The sequence below is a fragment of the Drosophila persimilis genome, unplaced genomic scaffold (genome assembly GCF_003286085.1).
Source record: "Drosophila persimilis strain 14011-0111.01,24,50 unplaced genomic scaffold, DperRS2 tig00002172-arrow-arrow-pilon, whole genome shotgun sequence".
NCBI lineage: Eukaryota > Metazoa > Arthropoda > Insecta > Diptera > Drosophilidae > Drosophila > Drosophila persimilis.
In genome coordinates, this window is record NW_020825641.1 from 2,989 (window position 1) to 24,319 (window position 21,331).

The 21,331-nt window shown below is 55.1% G+C and overlaps 3 protein-coding genes across 3 annotated transcripts; all 3 read right to left on the reverse strand.

Annotated features, from left to right (window-relative positions):
• Positions 1-6,364: 6,364 nt before the first annotated feature.
• Positions 6,365-8,758, reverse strand: LOC113567176 (IQ motif and SEC7 domain-containing protein 2-like). The gene is made up of 3 exons (XM_026994347.1): positions 8,554-8,758; positions 7,167-8,485; positions 6,365-7,099 (listed from the first exon to the last, which is right to left on the reverse strand). Exons 1-3 carry the CDS (start codon positions 8,603-8,605, stop codon positions 6,365-6,367), a joined length of 2,106 nt encoding a protein of 701 aa, XP_026850148.1. The 5' UTR covers positions 8,606-8,758.
• Positions 8,759-10,980: 2,222 nt separating this feature from the next.
• LOC6604143 (IQ motif and SEC7 domain-containing protein 3) lies at positions 10,981-14,462 on the reverse strand. The gene is given in 7 exon segments (XM_026994349.1): positions 10,981-11,542; positions 11,607-11,619; positions 11,621-12,460; positions 12,528-13,472; positions 13,474-13,847; positions 13,916-14,112; positions 14,398-14,462. Coding segments are annotated over 7 exon segments (2,913 nt in total). The 3' UTR covers positions 10,981-11,063.
• A 2,117-nt stretch (positions 14,463-16,579) lies between these two features.
• On the reverse strand, positions 16,580-19,780 carry LOC113567177 (IQ motif and SEC7 domain-containing protein 3-like; the record flags this gene model as incomplete). Its single annotated transcript, XM_026994350.1, is given in 6 exon segments — positions 16,580-16,899; positions 16,964-17,816; positions 17,884-18,767; positions 18,770-19,165; positions 19,234-19,430; positions 19,716-19,780. Coding segments are annotated over 6 exon segments (2,715 nt in total), but the record flags the coding sequence as incomplete, so codon positions are not given.
• Positions 19,781-21,331: the final 1,551 nt, after the last annotated feature.

Sequence of the window (21,331 nt, forward strand, 5' to 3'; positions counted from 1 at the left end):
GGAGATTTTGTCAAGTCAGATTGATTCACACAGTTTTTTTCGCTTTTTTTTTTTCCAATTAAGGGAAAAAGAGAAAAAGAGACAGATAAACTTTTCGGCACTTTGACGGAGGGACTAAACCTCAAACACGACTCGACTCCACAACGTTCACGACACGACTTTCCATTTAGGATAGAGATCCAGACTCGAGACTCGATTCCACGATCGGGGCAAAAGGCTCCAAAAGTATGAATTGTCAAGAGGGTGTCAAGTGTGTGTGTGTGCGGTGTGAGTCAAGAAAGTAAAGTGGGGCCACGCTCAAAAGTATGCTGTCTCTTCCTTGTAATTTTCCCTAACTTAAAATTTGATTTGATCCCCTGTGAATTTGTCAACTTGATGTTTTGTTGGTTCTAATGCGGTATGTGTTGCAACACGTAGTCAGTTGAGGAATATATAAAGAGAAAAGGTAAACAATGCAGGTGCTTTGCATGGAAAATAAGTGGAAAGGCACTAAATAAAAGAGACAAGCACTTGCAGAAATAGCAATACAGATAAGTAATAGACTGGAGTGGAGACGACGGAAAAACAGGTAATAAAAGAGATACTACACTGGAACAAAGACGAGACAAAACAGGTACAATTGATTTACGTTTACAATATTACAATAAACATAACAATTTAAAATAATGTCTATATCTTTTACTATAATTACAGGGAAGACAAGAAGCATCGGCCGGCATAGCAAAACACAATGCTTGTAAAGACATTGCGTTGCATACCGGCCGACCCCGTCGTCCCCCCTGGTCGTCGAAATTGGCGTCATCCGAAGTCGTCAGAGGTAGCTGCAATTAGCACCTCGTCGTCGTTGTGGCTGTGGCTCCCCGCTTGGAGAACCAGTGGCACTGGTCCGGCCACCAGCTGGGAGCCAGGAGTAGACGGCACACATAGTACTGTGGCGACACGGGTCCGGCCGCCAAAGTGAAATGGATGTGAGTGTGTGTGTGTGCGTCGGTAATTGTGGCCCTAATGTAGAGCGAGTGGCACTGGTCCGGCCACCATCTGTGGGCAATGGCGGTCGATGACACGCCTACTCGAACGGCGCAGGTCCGGCCGCCCAAGTGTAATGGATGTGTGTGTGTGTGTGTGTCTGAATGGCTGGCGGTAGGTATTTTGAGAGCCCTTTTTTAATCGTATGTGTGGCTGATGGATTTTTCCTTTTCCAGGACCATAGGGCACTCTGAATGCCATGGCACTGGATCCGGCCACCAGCTAAGGACGATGGCGGACACGACACACATCTACTCGAACGGCACAGGTCCGGCCGCCCAAGTGTAATGGATGTTTGTGTGTGTGTTGATGTTTTATTTAATTGCTTTGATGGCGGCAGCGTCCGTTGTTAATTTTTGTTGTGGCATGCGGTTGATATGCATTTGTCATTTAATCCATTGCAGTGGCAGAGATGTGTCCAATTAGTACACAGCGTTCCAGGATATCTGGTTGTCAAGATGGTACCTCATGTTGCGGGCGTAGGCCTTAATGTCATCCATGGAGTCGTCATCTGTCCACATCTCATCGTCATCATTTTCTTCATCCGTTTCAGGATCCGTCTCTGGAATGGCGGCTGGCATTGGCCCTGACGTTTTTTGTGGTGGCTGTGGAGCTGGGGCAACCACTGCTGCTGCTGCCATTGTTGGTGGATTTTCCGATGTCACTGGAACTGCTGGAGTTGCCGTCACTGCCTGGGATTGGATGAGCGAGGTGAGTAGTGACATCATCGCTTCCAGCCTCTTTTCCAATCGCGTCATCCTCTGCGTATTCTCCAACAGTGCCTGGCTGCAGGATCCCTCGCAAGATTGGCGTTTCGGCTGCATCTTCTGCCGGGAGCGGTTGTTGGCAAGCTGCTGCTGCTGCTGTCGCTGTTGTTGTTCGCGCTGCGGCTGCTGTTGCAGCTGCTGTAGCTGCTGCTGCTGTTGTGCCTGGGAACGGCTCAATGGCTGCTCTGGACGTCGTCGCCCAGTGCGTGGGCCAGAGGCAGCAGGCGTCTGTTTTTTTGTATGTATTGGCTGCTGCTGCTTCTGCTTCTGCTGATGTTGTTGTCCTCTTCGTCGCCCAGGAGAGGAGACATTGAGTGGCGTCCATGCTGCCTGCTGCTGCTGTCCGCGCCAGGGATTGGCTGGCGTTTGAGCTTGCTGTTGCTGCTGCTGTCGGCGCCCTGGATGTGCTGGTGTTGTTCTTGCTGGTGGTGGCTGCTGCTCTGGCAATGGCTGCAGAAGCGAGCTGCGCTTGCGACGCAACTCCTGCATGGCCACTCGGTGGGACAGAAGGCGGCCCCTTGCTGCCTTGAATGCCGGACATCCCTTGTAGGCGCTGATGTGGGCGCCCTGGCAATTGGCGCATTTAGGGGCGTCTGCCCTTGGCTTGGCACATGCCGTGGACGCGTGGGCACCCGCACACTTCAAACAGACGAATGAACGCCTGCAGTAGGTGCGGGTGTGCCCGAATGCCTGACATCTGTGGCACTGGGCTGGGTCCACCGGCTTGGCCTGCCTCTCAACGGTCACCAACTGGTTGCCCAGCTGGGTTAATTGGAGGACATCGTGGTGGCTTTCATCCGGCTTGGGGGCTATCTCCAACTCGAACTGGTCGAGCGGCTGTCCATCGGATCTCCCTTTAATGGCTCTAATAAATATAACATAATAACCCAATTCGGCCATCTGATTTTTTATTAGTTGGGTGCTTGTGGAGTGGTGTAGATCTCGCACGACGATCCGTAGCCCACGGTCACTCTTGTGCTGGTGTGTGTAGTGGCCAGTCATCGCCTCGTTGCCGTCGCCATCGCCTAGGATTGCCATGATGGCATCCCTGGTAGCCATGTCGCGGGCCTGGATACGGACACCATTGCGGCTGATGAGCTTGGTGTGATAGCTACTGTTGCCCACCCTCGGGTCATTCTGCAGCTTGTCCAGAATGGGCATAATGTCGGGGACAGCTGGCAGAATGATGGGGGGGGGGGAATAATTGTCGTTGGTTGGTGCTGCCGCTGCAGCATCCGAGTTTGTCTGGCATTGGGCATACTCAGGGCGGGCAGCTGGAGCAGCCCAACGCCGCCGCCGCTGCTGCTGCTGTGGGTTCCTGTGCCGCAGCTACTAGTTGCATTTGCAGGTGAGTGAGGTAGAGCTAGTGGAGCATTGGCTGGAGCAGGGGCAGGGGCAGGGGCAGGGGCGGGGGCAGGGGCATTTTGTGTAATTGTCCGCTGATGTTGTTGCTGTTGCTGGTTTGATTGTTGGTGATGGAGATGGTTTTGAATTTGGGGGATATGGGATTTGCTTGCCTGTTGGTTACTTTCCCGGAGTCGTCGTTTGGCCGATGCATAATTGGCATCCAAATTGTCGTCGTCATCGTCATCAAACTCAAAAACCATATCATCACTGTCATCATCGTCATCGTCATCCACCTCGGCGCGGACGCGCTTCAGTGGCGAACGGGCCGCTGCAGCAGAGGTGGATGGGATATCATCGGTATTGGCTGTGTTTGTTGCTATTGGCTGATAGTTGTTGTTGTTGTTGATGTGTTTGCTGCTGCTGATGTTCCTCTGGCGGCGGTGGTGGGGGGGGGTCCGCCTGTTAACATTGCTGTTAACAGGCATCGTCTGGCTGCCGACGTAATTGTAGTTGTCGTTTTTGTGTTTGATGTCGCTGTTTGTGTGCTGATGTATGTCATCATTGTATTTGTGGTTGTGGTATTGGCTGTGTGCATTGCATTTGGAACCGCTGCTGTGGCCGATCGAGCGGGGTTTGTGCCATGGCTGTGGTTCGAGTTCGAACTCGCTCCCGAACGGGCACTCGAGCACGAATCTTTTGTTGGCTGCAGTTCGTGTAGGGGCTGCTCGAGTGCCCTCTCGTACTGTCGCTGGTACGAGGTCGTTACCCGCTCTCTCTTTGCGCCTTCTCTCGTTCCTTGCTGTTTCCGGCTCTCTCCACACGAAGCATCGGCATACGGTGCATCGATACGTGTATGTGTGTGTTGGAGTGTGGGAAGCGGAATTATTGGCGCGCTCGGTACCGCTAGGCTTGGCTTGGCTTGGCATAGCGGTGCTTGACATTGCGGTGCTTTGGCTGACGCCGCTGCCGCTGCCGACGCCGCCAATGCCTCAAGCCGGCGACTACCGCTGCTGCTGCTGCTGATGTTCTGCTGCTTCTGCTGCCGCTGGCGTTCCTGGGTATGGACCGCCTCAACCCAATCGCCGATCTGGAACTGCTCCTGGCTGGTGAGATTGGGAATGGCCGCCCAGCTGTTGGGGCAGGGCAGGTCAGGGATGGGGCTTGTGGCCGGAGTGGCCGTGATGGTGGTGTCGGTATTTGTGGTCCTCACATACCCGGTAATGGTGGCTGGAGCCGGTCCAGGAATTGGAGGAAGTGCCTCCAACCAGGTGGCGGAGTCGGTGGATTGGCGTCTCAGTATCGCTGCGTCTGCCACGGCGCCGGTGGCTGCGCTGTCGGCGCTGGCTTCGCCGTCGGCGGCGCTGTCGGAGCTGGCAGTGGAAATGGCTGATTTGGGGCGATCCCTGGCTGTGACGCCGTGTGGTCCTCGTCGTCGTCGTCCTCTTCTGGCAGTGGAACCGCGTGGCATAGCTGCGCTGGATTGGCTTTGGTTGGATTTGGTAATAAATTTTTTCGACCGACGCGAGTGGAGATTTTGTCAAGTCAGATTGATTCACACAGTTTTTTTGCGTTTTTTTTTCCAATTATATACCCGCTTTGGGTTGAGGGCTCCATACAGTGCTCCATACAGGGGAGGAACTGAGAGGCTGGGGTGTGAGCCGCCAGCAACCAAGCGCGTTGCTTTATTAATTTCTCTTTGTGGGCAGTATATGTCTTAATTTAGTAGATGTACATTTTTGTTTGTTTGTTTTTTACAATTTAACTTTTAAACGGCACTCAAACACACTAGTACATTTAATGGCACAATAATTTACAAACATATAAACTGCAGCAACGTTAAACAATTGTAACCTCGACTAGGCCCGCAGTCAGCATGGTGGGTGGGGGGGGGGGGGGGGGGGTGGGGGGGGGGGCAAGGGAAAAAGAGAAAGAGAGAGAGATAAACTTTTCGGCACTTTGACGGAGGGACTAAACCTCAAACACGACTCGACTCCACAACGCTCACGACACGACTTTTTCTCGTTTGGACAGAGATCCAGACTCGAGACTCGATTCCGCGATCGGGGCAAAAGGCTCCAAAAGTATGAATTGTCAAGAGGGTGTCAAGTGTGTGTGTGTGCGGTGTGAGTCAAGAAAGTAAGTGGGGCCACGCTCAAAAGTATGCTGTCTCTTCTTTGTAATTTTCCCTAACTTAAAATTTGATTTGATCCCCTGTGAGTTTGTCAACTTGATGTTTTGTTGGTTGTAATGCGGTATGTGGTCTTCAGTCCCCTCTACTACCCTTGCCGCCTGCTGAGGGCAGACGACTAGGAATGTATCATGTACATGTGGGCGGGCAGTTTATAGGGAACGTAGTGGATATATGCGAAGACTAGCATATTTGGCTCAATTTAGGCCGTAGTGGTGGGGTGTGGCGGCAACTGATGCTGATCTGAAAGTCGATTACGAAACCGATAATCAATTGTCAGCACCGTTGCCGCCGAAGTTTTATCACAGATTGTAATAATTTTTTTTTAGTGGGGTGTCGGAGAACCGCACTAATTACGATAGTAACAATAAGGGGGGGGGAAGAAGGGGTTAAAGAAATGAGATCGAAATGTGCAGAAATGTGCAGTGTTGCAACACGTAGTCAATTGGGGAATAGATAAAGGGAAAAGGTAAACAATGCATGTGCTTTGCATGGAAAATAAGTGGAAAGGCACTAAATAAAAGAGACAAGCACTTGCAGAAATAGCAATACAGATAAGTAATAGACTGGAGTGGAGACGACGGAAAAACAGGTAATAAAAGAGATACTACACTGGAACAAAGACGAGACAAAACAGTTACAATTGATTTACGTTTACAATATTACAATAAACATAACAATTTAAAATAATGTCTATATGTCAGCGTTATGTCGCTTAGAGGTTGCCTTGGGTAAATTGGTGTTTCAAGTTCTTGGAGGAAGTCAAGTGTTATACAATTTGTTTGTATATATACATATATATATATATATATATCTATATATATGTGTGTACGTGTTTGTATATATATATTGAGAATAGCTATCGTAGATCGTAGGGGCTACATGTATATGTATATCGTACGTGTATGCGTGTATGCTGAATGTATATATATACAATTAGTTTTAGAAACTTATTTTAGCAAGTAGATAGTGCGGGAAACAGACAATTGTTTAATTTATGTACATCAATTAATATTAGCAGAGAACGAAGGAACATTCAAAGGAACGCACAGGGACACACCGCCACATCAGCCACGCTACTATCGCGGTTCTCTGCGTTCCCCGGGGCCCGGTTGCGCGCCGACTTCTGGCGCTCCAGCTCTGCCTCGATGCGCAGCGATTCCATTTCGTCCATCTCGCTGATGGACTCCTTGAGATCCTCGGCAAACTTGCAGCGGTCGTGCTCGTTGCGGGCATTGAAGGTGATCAGGATCTTACCGTCGACCTTCTGCGACAGCTGGATACAGAACGGATAGTTGGGCATGTCCAGCAGGGTCACCACCGTGCCGCAGAGCGGGAAGCTGTTGCGGAACGTGTACGTCACGGAGGTCTTCTTCTTGCTGAATATCTTGGTGATGACCAGCAGGTCGTTGAAGAGGAACACCTCGCGCTGGTGGACGCCCGGCCGCTCCTTCTTGTTCACGTCGGGTATCTCGTACAGGCGGCAATAGCAGACCAGCCGCCGGTGGGGCAGCGCCAGATTCGGCTTCTTGCCGACAATGGTGGCCTGCACCTTCATCACCTGGGTGACGTGGTCGCTGCCCGGCTTGAACTCGTCCGACTTGACGCGCTCATAGATGCCGCTCAGCATGTCCTTGTCAATGTCGTGGCAATCGTCGATGCCTCGCAGATTCTTGATGAAGTCCTCGACGCGCATGCGCCTTTCCGGCTTCAGATTGGGCGTGTGCAGATCCGTATTGAGCATAATGATGGCAAATGCCAGCACAAAGATCTGTAAACAAATATAAATCGGATTAGTAGGCGAACCTCCAAGGAGGGGAGGGGAGGGGAGACTCTACCGTATCGGATGATCTTAGGCGCCCCACAATGTCCGCATTGCACTCGCAGTAGCGCTGCGAGAAGATCTCCATCAGCCGCTCAATCTTCTGCGCCTCCCCGGGCATCCGGAAGTAGGCCTGGAACTTGCGCAGGGCCACGTCCACCTGGCGGCCGGACAGGTCCAGCTCCATGGCGAAGCAGCTGAGCACGGCCATGTTGAACTGGTTCTGCAGATTGCCCAGATACTCGCCGATCATCTGGCGGGAGAGGCCCTTGCGCGTGATCAGGAAACGAGCCACGCCCTGTGGCGTGTTCTCGAGGAAGCCCCTGCGGATGAGATAGGTGATGCCCTTCTCCGGCTTCTTGTTGAACAGATTGAGGCCCACGCGGTACTGCCGCTTGCGTATGGTCTCCGACATCTTGTAGTTCTGGGCCACGCCCGCGGCGGAGGCCGCTGCCTGCAGCTGCTGCTGCTCGTGCTGCTGCTGTTCGTGCTGCTCGTACTGCGCGGCGCTGGTGTGCGACGAGACGGCATGATCGTCCGTCGGCGGTACTCCGCCCGCCGCTGTGGCCGCTGCCACGGCCGCCTGCATCTGTGCGGCATAAGCTCCGGGCCCAGCAGCAGCTATGGCTGCTCCGGAGACCACAACGGCTCCACCTCCACCTCCGCTGGGCACCGAGACCGATACCGAGTCGGCCGAGTGCGTGGAGAACTGCTGGGAGCTGTTCAGGGCCGTGCCACGCTTCCACGTGTGGGGGGAGTTGCTGCGGTCCGATCCGAGGTCGCTGTTCATGTTCCGCTCCGCCGAGGTGACGCTCGAGTCTGAGCCGGAACTCTGGACGGAGGTCAGGCTGCCGTTCTCCGCCGTCTTGCAGAGCCCGTTGGTCCGCAGCAGCGACGGGGGCGGCGGTGTCTGGCGCTGCAGCAGCAGCAGCTGGCTCTGCTGCTGTGCCGTGATCGAAGAGGTGCGCTTGGGCACCTCCGGCGGAACCTTCTTGCAGCTGCCGCTGCCACTGCCGCTGCCGCTGCCCGTGCTGCCGCTGCAGCTGGGAGTGGGCGTGGTGCTGCCGCCCTTGGGGCGCATGTAGATCTGTGCCGCCGAGTAGTAGGGCGTGTGGGGGCTGTGCCCGCTGGCGTTCACCCACGAGGCGTTCAGCGAGACGTCCGCGGAGCTGGCGTAGCTCAGGTCGTGCGGGGAGCCGTGGTAGCTGGTGTAGTAGACGGCTCCCTGGGCATTGTAGTAATGCGGCTCGGCCGCGTGCAGCAGATTCACATGCGGATGGGAGGCCATTCCGCCAGCGGTGGCTGTGGATCCCGAAATGGAAACGGGAGAGGCGCCTGCAAAAAGACAGAGGAGTTGGATTAAGCAAAGGATCCACAAGCAGGGGGAGAGAGTGATTCCTTACCCGATTGACTACGTGGTATGGGACTGCAGTCCAGCTGTCGTCGCTCCCGCATCGACAGAGAGCGCGACTTTTGATTGCCAGAATGCCCAGAGTGTGCAATGGAGGAGGGGATCTGGCGTTTAATAGAGCTCTTAGTCCAGCTGCCACCTGCCTCCTGTACTGCTTTCAATCTCCTCCGTAGATACGTATCTATGCTTTGTCACAGAGCTAACAACTATGCTATGCTATTGATTGTTGATTGATTGAGGCAAAACAAACAGAGATCTAAACTGGAATTTTTAACAGCAGAATTTCCGTCTTTAAACGGAAGGGACATCGCCAAAATATCACCAAAGGGTCGTATCTATTCTATTAATCTGTTCCCGATTCCCTTTCAAGACACTCAATGCCTCCAAACGAGACTTATATCTTTGGGTAATCCCATAAAGAAGAGGCTCCCCAATCGTGTCCATGGTTTTCCCTTTGAGAGAGGCAATACTTACGCTGACTGTGCCCGTCCGCGCTTGAGGACATCTCCGCCATTGCGGATCGAGTTCTTCTTGTGCATTCCCTGGTGCTGGTGCTGCTGCTGCTGGTGGTGCTGCTGCATCTGCTGTAGCTGCTGCTGCTGTTGTGCCTGGGAACGGCTCAATGGCTGCTCTGGACGTCGTCGCCCAGTGCGTGGGCCAGAGGCAGCAGGCGTCTGTTTTTTTGTATGTATTGGCTGCTGCTGCTTCTGCTTCTGCTGATGTTGTTGTCCTCTTCGTCGCCCAGGAGAGGAGACATTGAGTGGCGTCCATGCTGCCTGCTGCTGCTGTCCGCGCCAGGGATTGGCTGGCGTTTGAGCTTGCTGTTGCTGCTGCTGTCGGCGCCCTGGATGTGCTGGTGTTGTTCTTGCTGGTGGTGGCTGCTGCTCTGGCAATGGCTGCAGAAGCGAGCTGCGCTTGCGACGCAACTCCTGCATGGCCACTCGGTGGGACAGAAGGCGGCCCCTTGCTGCCTTGAATGCCGGACATCCCTTGTAGGCGCTGATGTGGGCGCCCTGGCAATTGGCGCATTTAGGGGCGTCTGCCCTTGGCTTGGCACATGCCGTGGACGCGTGGGCACCCGCACACTTCATACAGACGAATGAACGCCTGCAGTAGGTGCGGGTGTGCCCGAATGCCTGACATCTGTGGCACTGGGCTGGGTCCACCGGCTTGGCCTGCCTCTCAACGGTCACCAACTGGTTGCCCAGCTGGGTTAATTGGAGGACATCGTGGTGGCTTTCATCCGGCTTGGGGGCTATCTCCAACTCGAACTGGTCGAGCGGCTGTCCATCGGATCTCCCTTTAATGGCTCTAATAAATATAACATAATAACCCAATTCGGCCATCTGATTTTTTATTAGTTGGGTGCTTGTGGAGTGGTGTAGATCTCGCACGACGATCCGTAGCCCACGGTCACTCTTGTGCTGGTGTGTGTAGTGGCCAGTCATCGCCTCGTTGCCGTCGCCATCGCCCAGGATTGCCATGATGGCATCCCTGGTAGCCATGTCGCGGGCCTGGATACGGACACCATTGCGGCTGATGAGCTTGGTGTGATAGCTACTGTTGCCCACCCTCGGGTCATTCTGCAGCTTGTCCAGAATGGGCATAATGTCGGGGACAGCTGGCAGAATGATGGGGGGGGAATAATTGTCGTTGGTTGGTGCTGTCGCTGCAGCATCCGAGTTTGTCTGGCATTGGGCATACTCAGGGCGGGCAGCTGGAGCAGCCCAACGCCGCCGCCGCTGCTGCTGCTGTGGGTTCCTGTGCCGCAGCTACTAGTTGCATTTGCAGGTGAGTGAGGTAGAGCTAGTGGAGCATTGGCTGGAGCAGGGGCAAAAAAACTATCATCCGCGCACTCAACGGGGCGGGATGTTAGTATGTGCTAATAGAACTAGTAATCGTACATTCATAGATCGCATTTGTAATTAATTGGTAGAGAAGATTAGATAAAAATGTGTGTGTGGGGGGGGGGGGGGCGTTATGTCGCTTAGAGGTTGCCTTGGGTAAATTGGTGTTTCAAGTTCTTGGAGGAAGTCAAGTGTTATACAATTTGTTTGTATATATACATATATATATATATATATCTATATATATGTGTGTACGTGTTTGTATATATATATTGAGAATAGCTATCGTAGATCGTAGGGGCTACATGTATATGTATATCGTACGTGTATGCGTGTATGCTGAATGTATATATATACAATTAGTTTTAGAAACTTATTTTAGCAAGTAGATAGTGCGGGAAACAGACAATTGTTTAATTTATGTACATCAATTAATATTAGCAGAGAACGAAGGAACATTCAAAATTCACTATATACTCGTAAGCTGTGTGTGTGGTGTGTGTGTATGTTTGTTTGTTAGGTGTTGCAGAAAAAATGGCTTTCGGTTCGTTTCGATTCGGATTATACAGATATTTGACTCTATATGCTATATAGATTTAATATTTATCGCTTTGCTGAACAACGGAAATGTACAATACGTAGATGAGTAGATGACTTAGACCTCCGTCGACCGTGCGTTCTCATCGGAGCGTGAGGCCTTCCTCTCCCTTCCAGGGATTCGACCCGTGACCACGGCTCCTCCTCCTACTCCTGCTCCTCCGCCTCCCTGCTGCTGTAGCGCCTGCGCCTGAGCCTGCGCTTGGGCCTGGGCTTGCGCCTGGGCTTGCATTTGTGCCTGTTGCTGAAGCATTTGCTGCTGCTGCATCATGTAGGCGGCCTGCGACTGCTGCACAAAGTTGGCATGCGTGTACGCCTGCATTCCGGGCGCTGCATACACATTGTTGGGCGTGGCAATCGCCGCCGTTGGCGGCATGTTGAAACGCATCTTGGCAGCCGCCGCTGCATTGGCGGCAGCTGCAATGGCCGCCGCATTCTCCCGCGAGGCGCTGGACGTGGTGGTCGACTGGAAGGAGATGCTCATGCCGCTGTCCAGGGAGCCGACGCTGCCTCGTCGCTGGGGCTTCTCGTTGCCAACTGGAAGGAGACTCGGAATAAGACAAACGCTCTCACATATCAAAATTTGAGTCTGAGAACTCACATTGCTCGTGCATGATCCAGGAGACTGTTGCTGAGCGCACTGCGCTTCAGCTGCTGCGTGGAGTCGGCCGAGTTGCCAGCTGCCTGCTCGCCGGCTGCCTGGGAGCCGCCGCCGGGCTGGGAGCCATAGGGACAGGGACACACCTCCACATCAGCCACGCCACTATCGCGGTTCTCTGCGTTCCCCGGGGCCCGGTTGCGCGCCGACTTCTGGCGCTCCAGCTCTGCCTCGATGCGCAGCGATTCCATTTCGTCCATCTCGCTGATGGACTCCTTGAGATCCTCGGCAAACTTGCAGCGGTCGTGCTCGTTGCGGGCATTGAAGGTGATCAGGATCTTACCGTCGACCTTCTGCGACAGCTGGATACAGAACGGATAGTTGGGCATGTCCAGCAGGGTCACCACCGTGCCGCAGAGCGGGAAGCTGTTGCGGAACGTGTACGTCACGGAGGTCTTCTTCTTGCTGAATATCTTGGTGATGACCAGCAGGTCGTTGAAGAGGAACACCTCGCGCTGGTGGACGCCCGGCCGCTCCTTCTTGTTCACGTCGGGTATCTCGTACAGGCGGCAATAGCAGACCAGCCGCCGGTGGGGCAGCGCCAGATTCGGCTTCTTGCCGACAATGGTGGCCTGCACCTTCATCACCTGGGTGACGTGGTCGCTGCCCGGCTTGAACTCGTCCGACTTGACGCGCTCATAGATGCCGCTCAGCATGTCCTTGTCAGTGTCGTGGCAATCGTCGATGCCTCGCAGATTCTTGATGAAGTCCTCGACGCGCATGCGCCTTTCCGGCTTCAGATTGGGCGTGTGCAGATCCGTATTGAGCATAATGATGGCAAATGCCAGCACAAAGATCTGTAAACAAATATAAATCGGATTAGTAGGCGAACCTCCAAGGAGGGGAGGGGAGGGGAGACTCTACCGTATCGGATGATCTTAGGCGCCCCACAATGTCCGCATTGCACTCGCAGTAGCGCTGCGAGAAGATCTCCATCAGCCGCTCAATCTTCTGCGCCTCCCCGGGCATCCGGAAGTAGGCCTGGAACTTGCGCAGGGCCACGTCCACCTGGCGGCCGGACAGGTCCAGCTCCATGGCGAAGCAGCTGAGCACGGCCATGTTGAACTGGTTCTGCAGATTGCCCAGATACTCGCCGATCATCTGGCGGGAGAGGCCCTTGCGCGTGATCAGGAAACGAGCCACGCCCTGTGGCGTGTTCTCGAGGAAGCCCCTGCGGATGAGATAGGTGATGCCCTTCTCCGGCTTCTTGTTGAACAGATTGAGGCCCACGCGGTACTGCCGCTTGCGTATGGTCTCCGACATCTTGTAGTTCTGGGCCACGCCCGCGGCGGAGGCCGCTGCCTGCAGCTGCTGCTGCTCGTGCTGCTGCTGTTCGTGCTGCTCGTACTGCGCGGCGCTGGTGTGCGACGAGACGGCATGATCGTCCGTCGGCGGTACTCCGCCCGCCGCTGTGGCCGCTGCCACGGCCGCCTGCATCTGTGCGGCATAAGCTCCGGGCCCAGCAGCAGCTATGGCTGCTCCGGAGACCACAACGGCTCCACCTCCACCTCCGCTGGGCACCGAGACCGATACCGAGTCGGCCGAGTGCGTGGAGAACTGCTGGGAGCTGTTCAGGGCCGTGCCACGCTTCCACGTGTGGGGGGAGTTGCTGCGGTCCGATCCGAGGTCGCTGTTCATGTTCCGCTCCGCCGAGGTGACGCTCGAGTCTGAGCCGGAACTCTGGACGGAGGTCAGGCTGCCGTTCTCCGCCGTCTTGCAGAGCCCGTTGGTCCGCAGCAGCGACGGGGGCGGCGGTGTCTGGCGCTGCAGCAGCAGCAGCTGGCTCTGCTGCTGTGCCGTGATCGAAGACGGTGCGCTTGGGCACCTCCGGCGGAACCTTCTTGCAGCTGCCGCTGCCACTGCCGCTGCCGCTGCCCGTGCTGCCGCTGCAGCTGGGAGTGGGCGTGGTGCTGCCGCCCTTGGGGCGCATGTAGATCTGTGCCGCCGAGTAGTAGGGCGTGTGGGGGCTGTGCCCGCTGGCGTTCACCCACGAGGCGTTCAGCGAGACGTCCGCGGAGCTGGCGTAGCTCAGGTCGTGCGGGGAGCCGTGGTAGCTGGTGTAGTAGACGGCTCCCTGGGCATTGTAGTAATGCGGCTCGGCCGCGTGCAGCAGATTCACATGCGGATGGGAGGCCATTCCGCCAGCGGTGGCTGTGGATCCCGAAATGGAAACGGGAGAGGCGCCTGCAAAAAGACAGAGGAGTTGGATTAAGCAAAGGATCCACAAGCAGGGGGAGAGAGTGATTCCTTACCCGATTGACTACGTGGTATGGGACTGCAGTCCAGCTGTCGTCGCTCCCGCATCGACAGAGAGCGCGACTTTTGATTGCCAGAATGCCCAGAGTGTGCAATGGAGGAGGGGATCTGGCGTTTAATAGAGCTCTTAGTCCAGCTGCCACCTGCCTCCTGTACTGCTTTCAATCTCCTCCGTAGATACGTATCTATGCTTTGTCACAGAGCTAACAACTATGCTATGCTATTGATTGTTGATTGATTGAGGCAAAACAAAAAGAGATCTAAACTGGAATTTTTAACAGCAGAATTTCCGTCTTTAAACGGAAGGGACATCGCCAAAATATCACCAAAGGGTCGTATCTATTCTATTAATCTGTTCCCGATTCCCTTTCAAGACACTCAATGCCTCCAAACGAGACTTATATCTTTGGGTAATCCCATAAAGAAGAGGCTCCCCAATCGTGTCCATGGTTTTCCCTTTGAGAGAGGCAATACTTACGCTGACTGTGCCCGTCCGCGCTTGAGGACATCTCCGCCATTGCGGATCGAGTTCTTCTTGTGCATTCCCTGGTGCTGGTGCTGCTGCTGCTGGTGCTGCTGCATCTGCTGTAGCTGCTGCTGCTGTTGTGCCTGGGAACGGCTCAATGGCTGCTCTGGACGTCGTCGCCCAGTGCGTGGGCCAGAGGCAGCAGGCGTCTGTTTTTTTGTATGTATTGGCTGCTGCTGCTTCTGCTTCTGCTGATGTTGTTGTCCTCTTCGTCGCCCAGGAGAGGAGACATTGAGTGGCGTCCATGCTGCCTGCTGCTGCTGTCCGCGCCAGGGATTGGCTGGCGTTTGAGCTTGCTGTTGCTGCTGCTGTCGGCGCCCTGGATGTGCTGGTGTTGTTCTTGCTGGTGGTGGCTGCTGCTCTGGCAATGGCTGCAGAAGCGAGCTGCGCTTGCGACGCAACTCCTGCATGGCCACTCGGTGTGACAGAAGGCGGCCCCTTGCTGCCTTGAATGCCGGACATCCCTTGTAGGCGCTGATGTGGGCGCCCTGGCAATTGGCGCATTTAGGGGCGTCTGCCCTTGGCTTGGCACATGCCGTGGACGCGTGGGCACCCGCACACTTCATACAGACGAATGAACGCCTGCAGTAGGTGCGGGTGTGCCCGAATGCCTGACATCTGTGGCACTGGGCTGGGTCCACCGGCTTGGCCTGCCTCTCAACGGTCACCAACTGGTTGCCCAGCTGGGTTAATTGGAGGACATCGTGGTGGCTTTCATCCGGCTTGGGGGCTATCTCCAACTCGAACTGGTCGAGCGGCTGTCCATCGGATCTCCCTTTAATGGCTCTAATAAATATAACATAATAACCCAATTCGGCCATCTGATTTTTTATTAGTTGGGTGCTTGTGGAGTGGTGTAGATCTCGCACGACGATCCGTAGCCCACGGTCACTCTTGTGCTGGTGTGTGTAGTGGCCAGTCATCGCCTCGTTGCCGTCGCCATCGCCCAGGATTGCCATGATGGCATCCCTGGTAGCCATGTCGCGGGCCTGGATACGGACACCATTGCGGCTGATGAGCTTGGTGTGATAGCTACTGTTGCCCACCCTCGGGTCATTCTGCAGCTTGTCCAGAATGGGCATAATGTCGGGGACAGCTGGCAGAATGATGGGGGGGGGAATAATTGTCGTTGGTTGGTGCTGTCGCTGCAGCATCCGAGTTTGTCTGGCATTGGGCATACTCAGGGCGGGCAGCTGGAGCAGCCCAACGCCGCCGCCGCTGCTGCTGCTGTGGGTTCCTGTGCCGCAGCTACTAGTTGCATTTGCAGGTGAGTGAGGTAGAGCTAGTGGAGCATTGGCTGGAGCAGGGGCAAAAAAACTGTCATCCGCGCACTCAACGGGGCGGGATGTTAGTATGTGCTAATAGAACTAGTAATCGTACATTCATAGATCGCATTTGTAATTAATTGGTAGAGAAGATTAGATAAAAATGTGTGTGTGGGGGGGGGGGGCGTTATGTCGCTTAGAGGTTGCCTTGGGTAAATTGGTGTTTCAAGTTCTTGGAGGAAGTCAAGTGTTATACAATTTGTTTGTATATACATATATATATATATATATCTATATATATGTGTGTACGTGTTTGTATATATATATTGAGAATAGCTATCGTAGATCGTAGGGGCTACATGTATATGTATATCGTACGTGTATGCGTGTATGCTGAATGTATATATATACAATTAGTTTTAGAAACTTATTTTAGCAAGTAGATAGTGCGGGAAACAGACAATTGTTTAATTTATGTACATCAATTAATATTAGCAGAGAACGAAGGAACATTCAAAATTCACTATATACTCGTAAGCTGTGTGTGTGGTGTGTGTGTATGTTTGTTTGTTAGGTGTTGCAGAAAAAATGGCTTTCGGTTCGTTTCGATTCGGATTATACAGATATTTGACTCTATATGCTATATAGATTTAATATTTATCGCTTTGCTGAACAACGGAAATGTACAATACGTAGATGAGTAGATGACTTAGACCTCCGTCGACCGTGCGTTCTCATCGGAGCGTGAGGCCTTCCTCTCCCTTCCAGGGATTCGACCCGTGACCACGGCTCCTCCTCCTACTCCTGCTCCTCCGCCTCCCTGCTGCTGTAGCGCCTTGCGCCTGAGCCTGCGCTTGGGCCTGGGCTTGCGCCTGCGCTTGCATTTGTGCCTGTTGCTGAAGCATTTGCTGCTGCTGCATCATGTAGGCGGCCTGCGACTGCTGCACAAAGTTGGCATGCGTGTACGCCTGCATTCCGGGCGCTGCATACACATTGTTGGGCGTGGCAATCGCCGCCGTTGGCGGCATGTTGAAACGCATCTTGGCAGCCGCCGCTGCATTGGCGGCAGCTGCAATGGCCGCCGCATTCTCCCGCGAGGCGCTGGACGTGGTGGTCGACTGGAAGGAGATGCTCATGCCGCTGTCCAGGGAGCCGACGCTGCCTCGTCGCTGGGGCTTCTCGTTGCCAACTGGAAGGAGACTCGGAATAAGACAAACGCTCTCACATATCAAAATTTGAGTCTGAGAACTCACATTGCTCGTGCATGTCCAGGAGACTGTTGCTGAGCGCACTGCGCTTCAGCTGCTGCGTGGAGTCGGCCGAGTTGCCAGCTGCCTGCTCGCCGGCTGCCTGGGAGCCGCCGCCGGGCTGGGAGCCATAGGGACAGGGACACACCTCCACATCAGCCACGCTACTATCGCGGTTCTCTGCGTTCCCCGGGGCCCGGTTGCGCGCCGACTTCTGGCGCTCCAGCTCTGCCTCGATGCGCAGCGATTCCATTTCGTCCATCTCGCTGATGGACTCCTTGAGATCCTCGGCAAACTTGCAGCGGTCGTGCTCGTTGCGGGCATTGAAGGTGATCAGGATCTTACCGTCGACCTTCTGCGACAGCTGGATACAGAACGGATAGTTGGGCATGTCCAGCAGGGTCACCACCGTGCCGCAGAGCGGGAAGCTGTTGCGGAACGTGTACGTCACGGAGGTCTTCTTCTTGCTGAATATCTTGGTGATGACCAGCAGGTCGTTGAAGAGGAACACCTCGCGCTGGTGGACGCCCGGCCGCTCCTTCTTGTTCACGTCGGGTATCTCGTACAGGCGGCAATAGCAGACCAGCCGCCGGTGGGGCAGCGCCAGATTCGGCTTCTTGCCGACAATGGTGGCCTGCACCTTCATCACCTGGGTGACGTGGTCGCTGCCCGGCTTGAACTCGTCCGACTTGACGCGCTCATAGATGCCGCTCAGCATGTCCTTGTCAATGTCGTGGCAATCGTCGATGCCTCGCAGATTCTTGATGAAGTCCTCGACGCGCATGCGCCTTTCCGGCTTCAGATTGGGCGTGTGCAGATCCGTATTGAGCATAATGATGGCAAATGCCAGCACAAAGATCTGTAAACAAATATAAATCGGATTAGTAGGCGAACCTCCAAGGAGGGGAGGGGAGGGGAGACTCTACCGTATCGGATGATCTTAGGCGCCCCACAATGTCCGCATTGCACTCGCAGTAGCGCTGCGAGAAGATCTCCATCAGCCGCTCAATCTTCTGCGCCTCCCCGGGCATCCGGAAGTAGGCCTGGAACTTGCGCAGGGCCACGTCCACCTGGCGGCCGGACAGGTCCAGCTCCATGGCGAAGCAGCTGAGCACGGCCATGTTGAACTGGTTCTGCAGATTGCCCAGATACTCGCCGATCATCTGGCGGGAGAGGCCCTTGCGCGTGATCAGGAAACGAGCCACGCCCTGTGGCGTGTTCTCGAGGAAGCCCCTGCGGATGAGATAGGTGATGCCCTTCTCCGGCTTCTTGTTGAACAGATTGAGGCCCACGCGGTACTGCCGCTTGCGTATGGTCTCCGACATCTTGTAGTTCTGGGCCACGCCCGCGGCGGAGGCCGCTGCCTGCAGCTGCTGCTGCTCGTGCTGCTGCTGTTCGTGCTGCTCGTACTGCGCGGCGCTGGTGTGCGACGAGACGGCATGATCGTCCGTCGGCGGTACTCCGCCCGCCGCTGTGGCCGCTGCCACGGCCGCCTGCATCTGTGCGGCATAAGCTCCGGGCCCAGCAGCAGCTATGGCTGCTCCGGAGACCACAACGGCTCCACCTCCACCTCCGCTGGGCACCGAGACCGATACCGAGTCGGCCGAGTGCGTGGAGAACTGCTGGGAGCTGTTCAGGGCCGTGCCACGCTTCCACGTGTGGGGGGAGTTGCTGCGGTCCGATCCGAGGTCGCTGTTCATGTTCCGCTCCGCCGAGGTGACGCTCGAGTCTGAGCCGGAACTCTGGACGGAGGTCAGGCTGCCGTTCTCCGCCGTCTTGCAGAGCCCGTTGGTCCGCAGCAGCGTTGGCTCTGCTGCTGTGCCGTGATCGAAGAGGTGCGCTTGGGCACCTCCGGCGGAACCTTCTTGCAGCTGCCGCTGCCACTGCCGCTGCCGCTGCCCGTGCTGCCGCTGCAGCTGGGAGTGGGCGTGGTGCTGCCGCCCTTGGGGCGCATGTAGATCTGTGCCGCCGAGTAGTAGGGCGTGTGGGGGCTGTGCCCGCTGGCGTTCACCCACGAGGCGTTCAGCGAGACGTCCGCGGAGCTGGCGTAGCTCAGGTCGTGCGGGGAGCCGTGGTAGCTGGTGTAGTAGACGGCTCCCTGGGCATTGTAGTAATGCGGCTCGGCCGCGTGCAGCAGATTCACATGCGGATGGGAGGCCATTCCGCCAGCGGTGGCTGTGGATCCCGAAATGGAAACGGGAGAGGCGCCTGCAAAAAGACAGAGGAGTTGGATTAAGCAAAGGATCCACAAGCAGGGGGAGAGAGTGATTCCTTACCCGATTGACTACGTGGTATGGGACTGCAGTCCAGCTGTCGTCGCTCCCGCATCGACAGAGAGCGCGACTTTTGATTGCCAGAATGCCCAGAGTGTGCAATGGAGGAGGGGATCTGGCGTTTAATAGAGCTCTTAGTCCAGCTGCCACCTGCCTCCTGTACTGCTTTCAATCTCCTCCGTAGATACGTATCTATGCTTTGTCACAGAGCTAACAACTATGCTATGCTATTGATTGTTGATTGATTGAGGCAAAACAAACAGAGATCTAAACTGGAATTTTTAACAGCAGAATTTCCGTCTTTAAACGGAAGGGACATCGCCAAAATATCACCAAAGGGTCGTATCTATTCTATTAATCTGTTCCCGATTCCCTTTCAAGACACTCAATGCCTCCAAACGAGACTTATATCTTTGGGTAATCCCATAAAGAAGAGGCTCCCCAATCGTGTCCATGGTTTTCCCTTTGAGAGAGGCAATACTTACGCTGACTGTGCCCGTCCGCGCTTGAGGACATCTCCGCCATTGCGGATCGAGTTCTTCTTGTGCATTCCCTGGTGCTGGTGCTGCTGCTGCTGGTGCTGCTGCATCTGCTGTAGCTGCTGCTGCTGTTGTGCCTGGGAACGGCTCAATGGCTGCTCTGGACGTCGTCGCCCAGTGCGTGGGCCAGAGGCAGCAGGCGTCTGTTTTTTTGTATGTATTGGCTGTTGCTGCTTCTGCTTCTGCTGATGTTGTTGTCCTCTTCGTCGCCCAGGAGAGGAGACATTGAGTGGCGTCCATGCTGCCTGCTGCTGCTGTCCGCGCCAGGGATTGGCTGGCGTTTGAGCTTGCTGTTGCTGCTGCTGTCGGCGCCCTGGATGTGCTGGTGTTGTTCTTGCTGGTGGTGGCTGCTGCTCTGGCAATGGCCGCAGAAGCGAGCTGCGCTTGCGACGCAACTCCTGCATGGCCACTCGGTGGGACAGAAGGCGGCCCCTTGCTGCCTTGAATGCCGGACATCCCTTGTAGGCGCTGATGTGGGCGCCCTGGCAATTGGCGCATTTAGGGGCGTCTGCCCTTGGCTTGGCACATGCCGTGGACGCGTGGGCACCCGCACACTTCATACAGACGAATGAACGCCTGCAGTAGGTGCGGGTGTGCCCGAATGCCTGACATCTGTGGCACTGGGCTGGGTCCACCGGCTTGGCCTGCCTCTCAACGGTCACCAACTGGTTGCCCAGCTGGGTTAATTGGAGGACATCGTGGTGGCTTTCATCCGGCTTGGGGGCTATCTCCAACTCGAACTGGTCGAGCGGCTGTCCATCGGATCTCCCTTTAATGGCTCTAATAAATATAACATAATAACCCAATTCGGCCATCTGATTTTTTATTAGTTGGGTGCTTGTGGAGTGGTGTAGATCTCGCACGACGATCCGTAGCCCACGGTCACTCTTGTGCTGGTGTGTGTAGTGGCCAGTCATCGCCTCGTTGCCGTCGCCATCGCCCAGGATTGCCATGATGGCATCCCTGGTAGCCATGTCGCGGGCCTGGATACGGACACCATTGCGGCTGATGAGCTTGGTGTGATAGCTACTGTTGCCCACCCTCGGGTCATTCTGCAGCTTGTCCAGAATGGGCATAATGTCGGGGACAGCTGGCAGAATGATGGGGGGGGGAATAATTGTCGTTGGTTGGTGCTGTCGCTGCAGCATCCGAGTCATCACTGTCATCATCGTCATCGTCATCCACCTCGGCGCGGACGCGCTTCAGTGGCGAACGGGCCGCTGCAGCAGAGGTGGATGGGATATCATCGGTATTGGCTGTGTTTGTTGCTATTGGCTGATGTTGTTGTTGTTGTTGATGTGTTTGCTGCTGCTGATGTTCCTCTGGCGGCGGTGGTGGGGGGGGGTCCGCCTGTTAACATTGCTGTTAACAGGCATCGTCTGGCTGCCGACGTAATTGTAGTTGTCGTTTTTGTGTTTGATGTCGCTGTTTGTGTGCTGATGTATGTCATCATTGTATTTGTGGTTGTGGTATTGGCTGTGTGCATTGCATTTGGAACCGCTGCTGTGGCCGATCGAGCGGGGTTTGTGCCATGGCTGTGGTTCGAGTTCGAACTCGCTCCC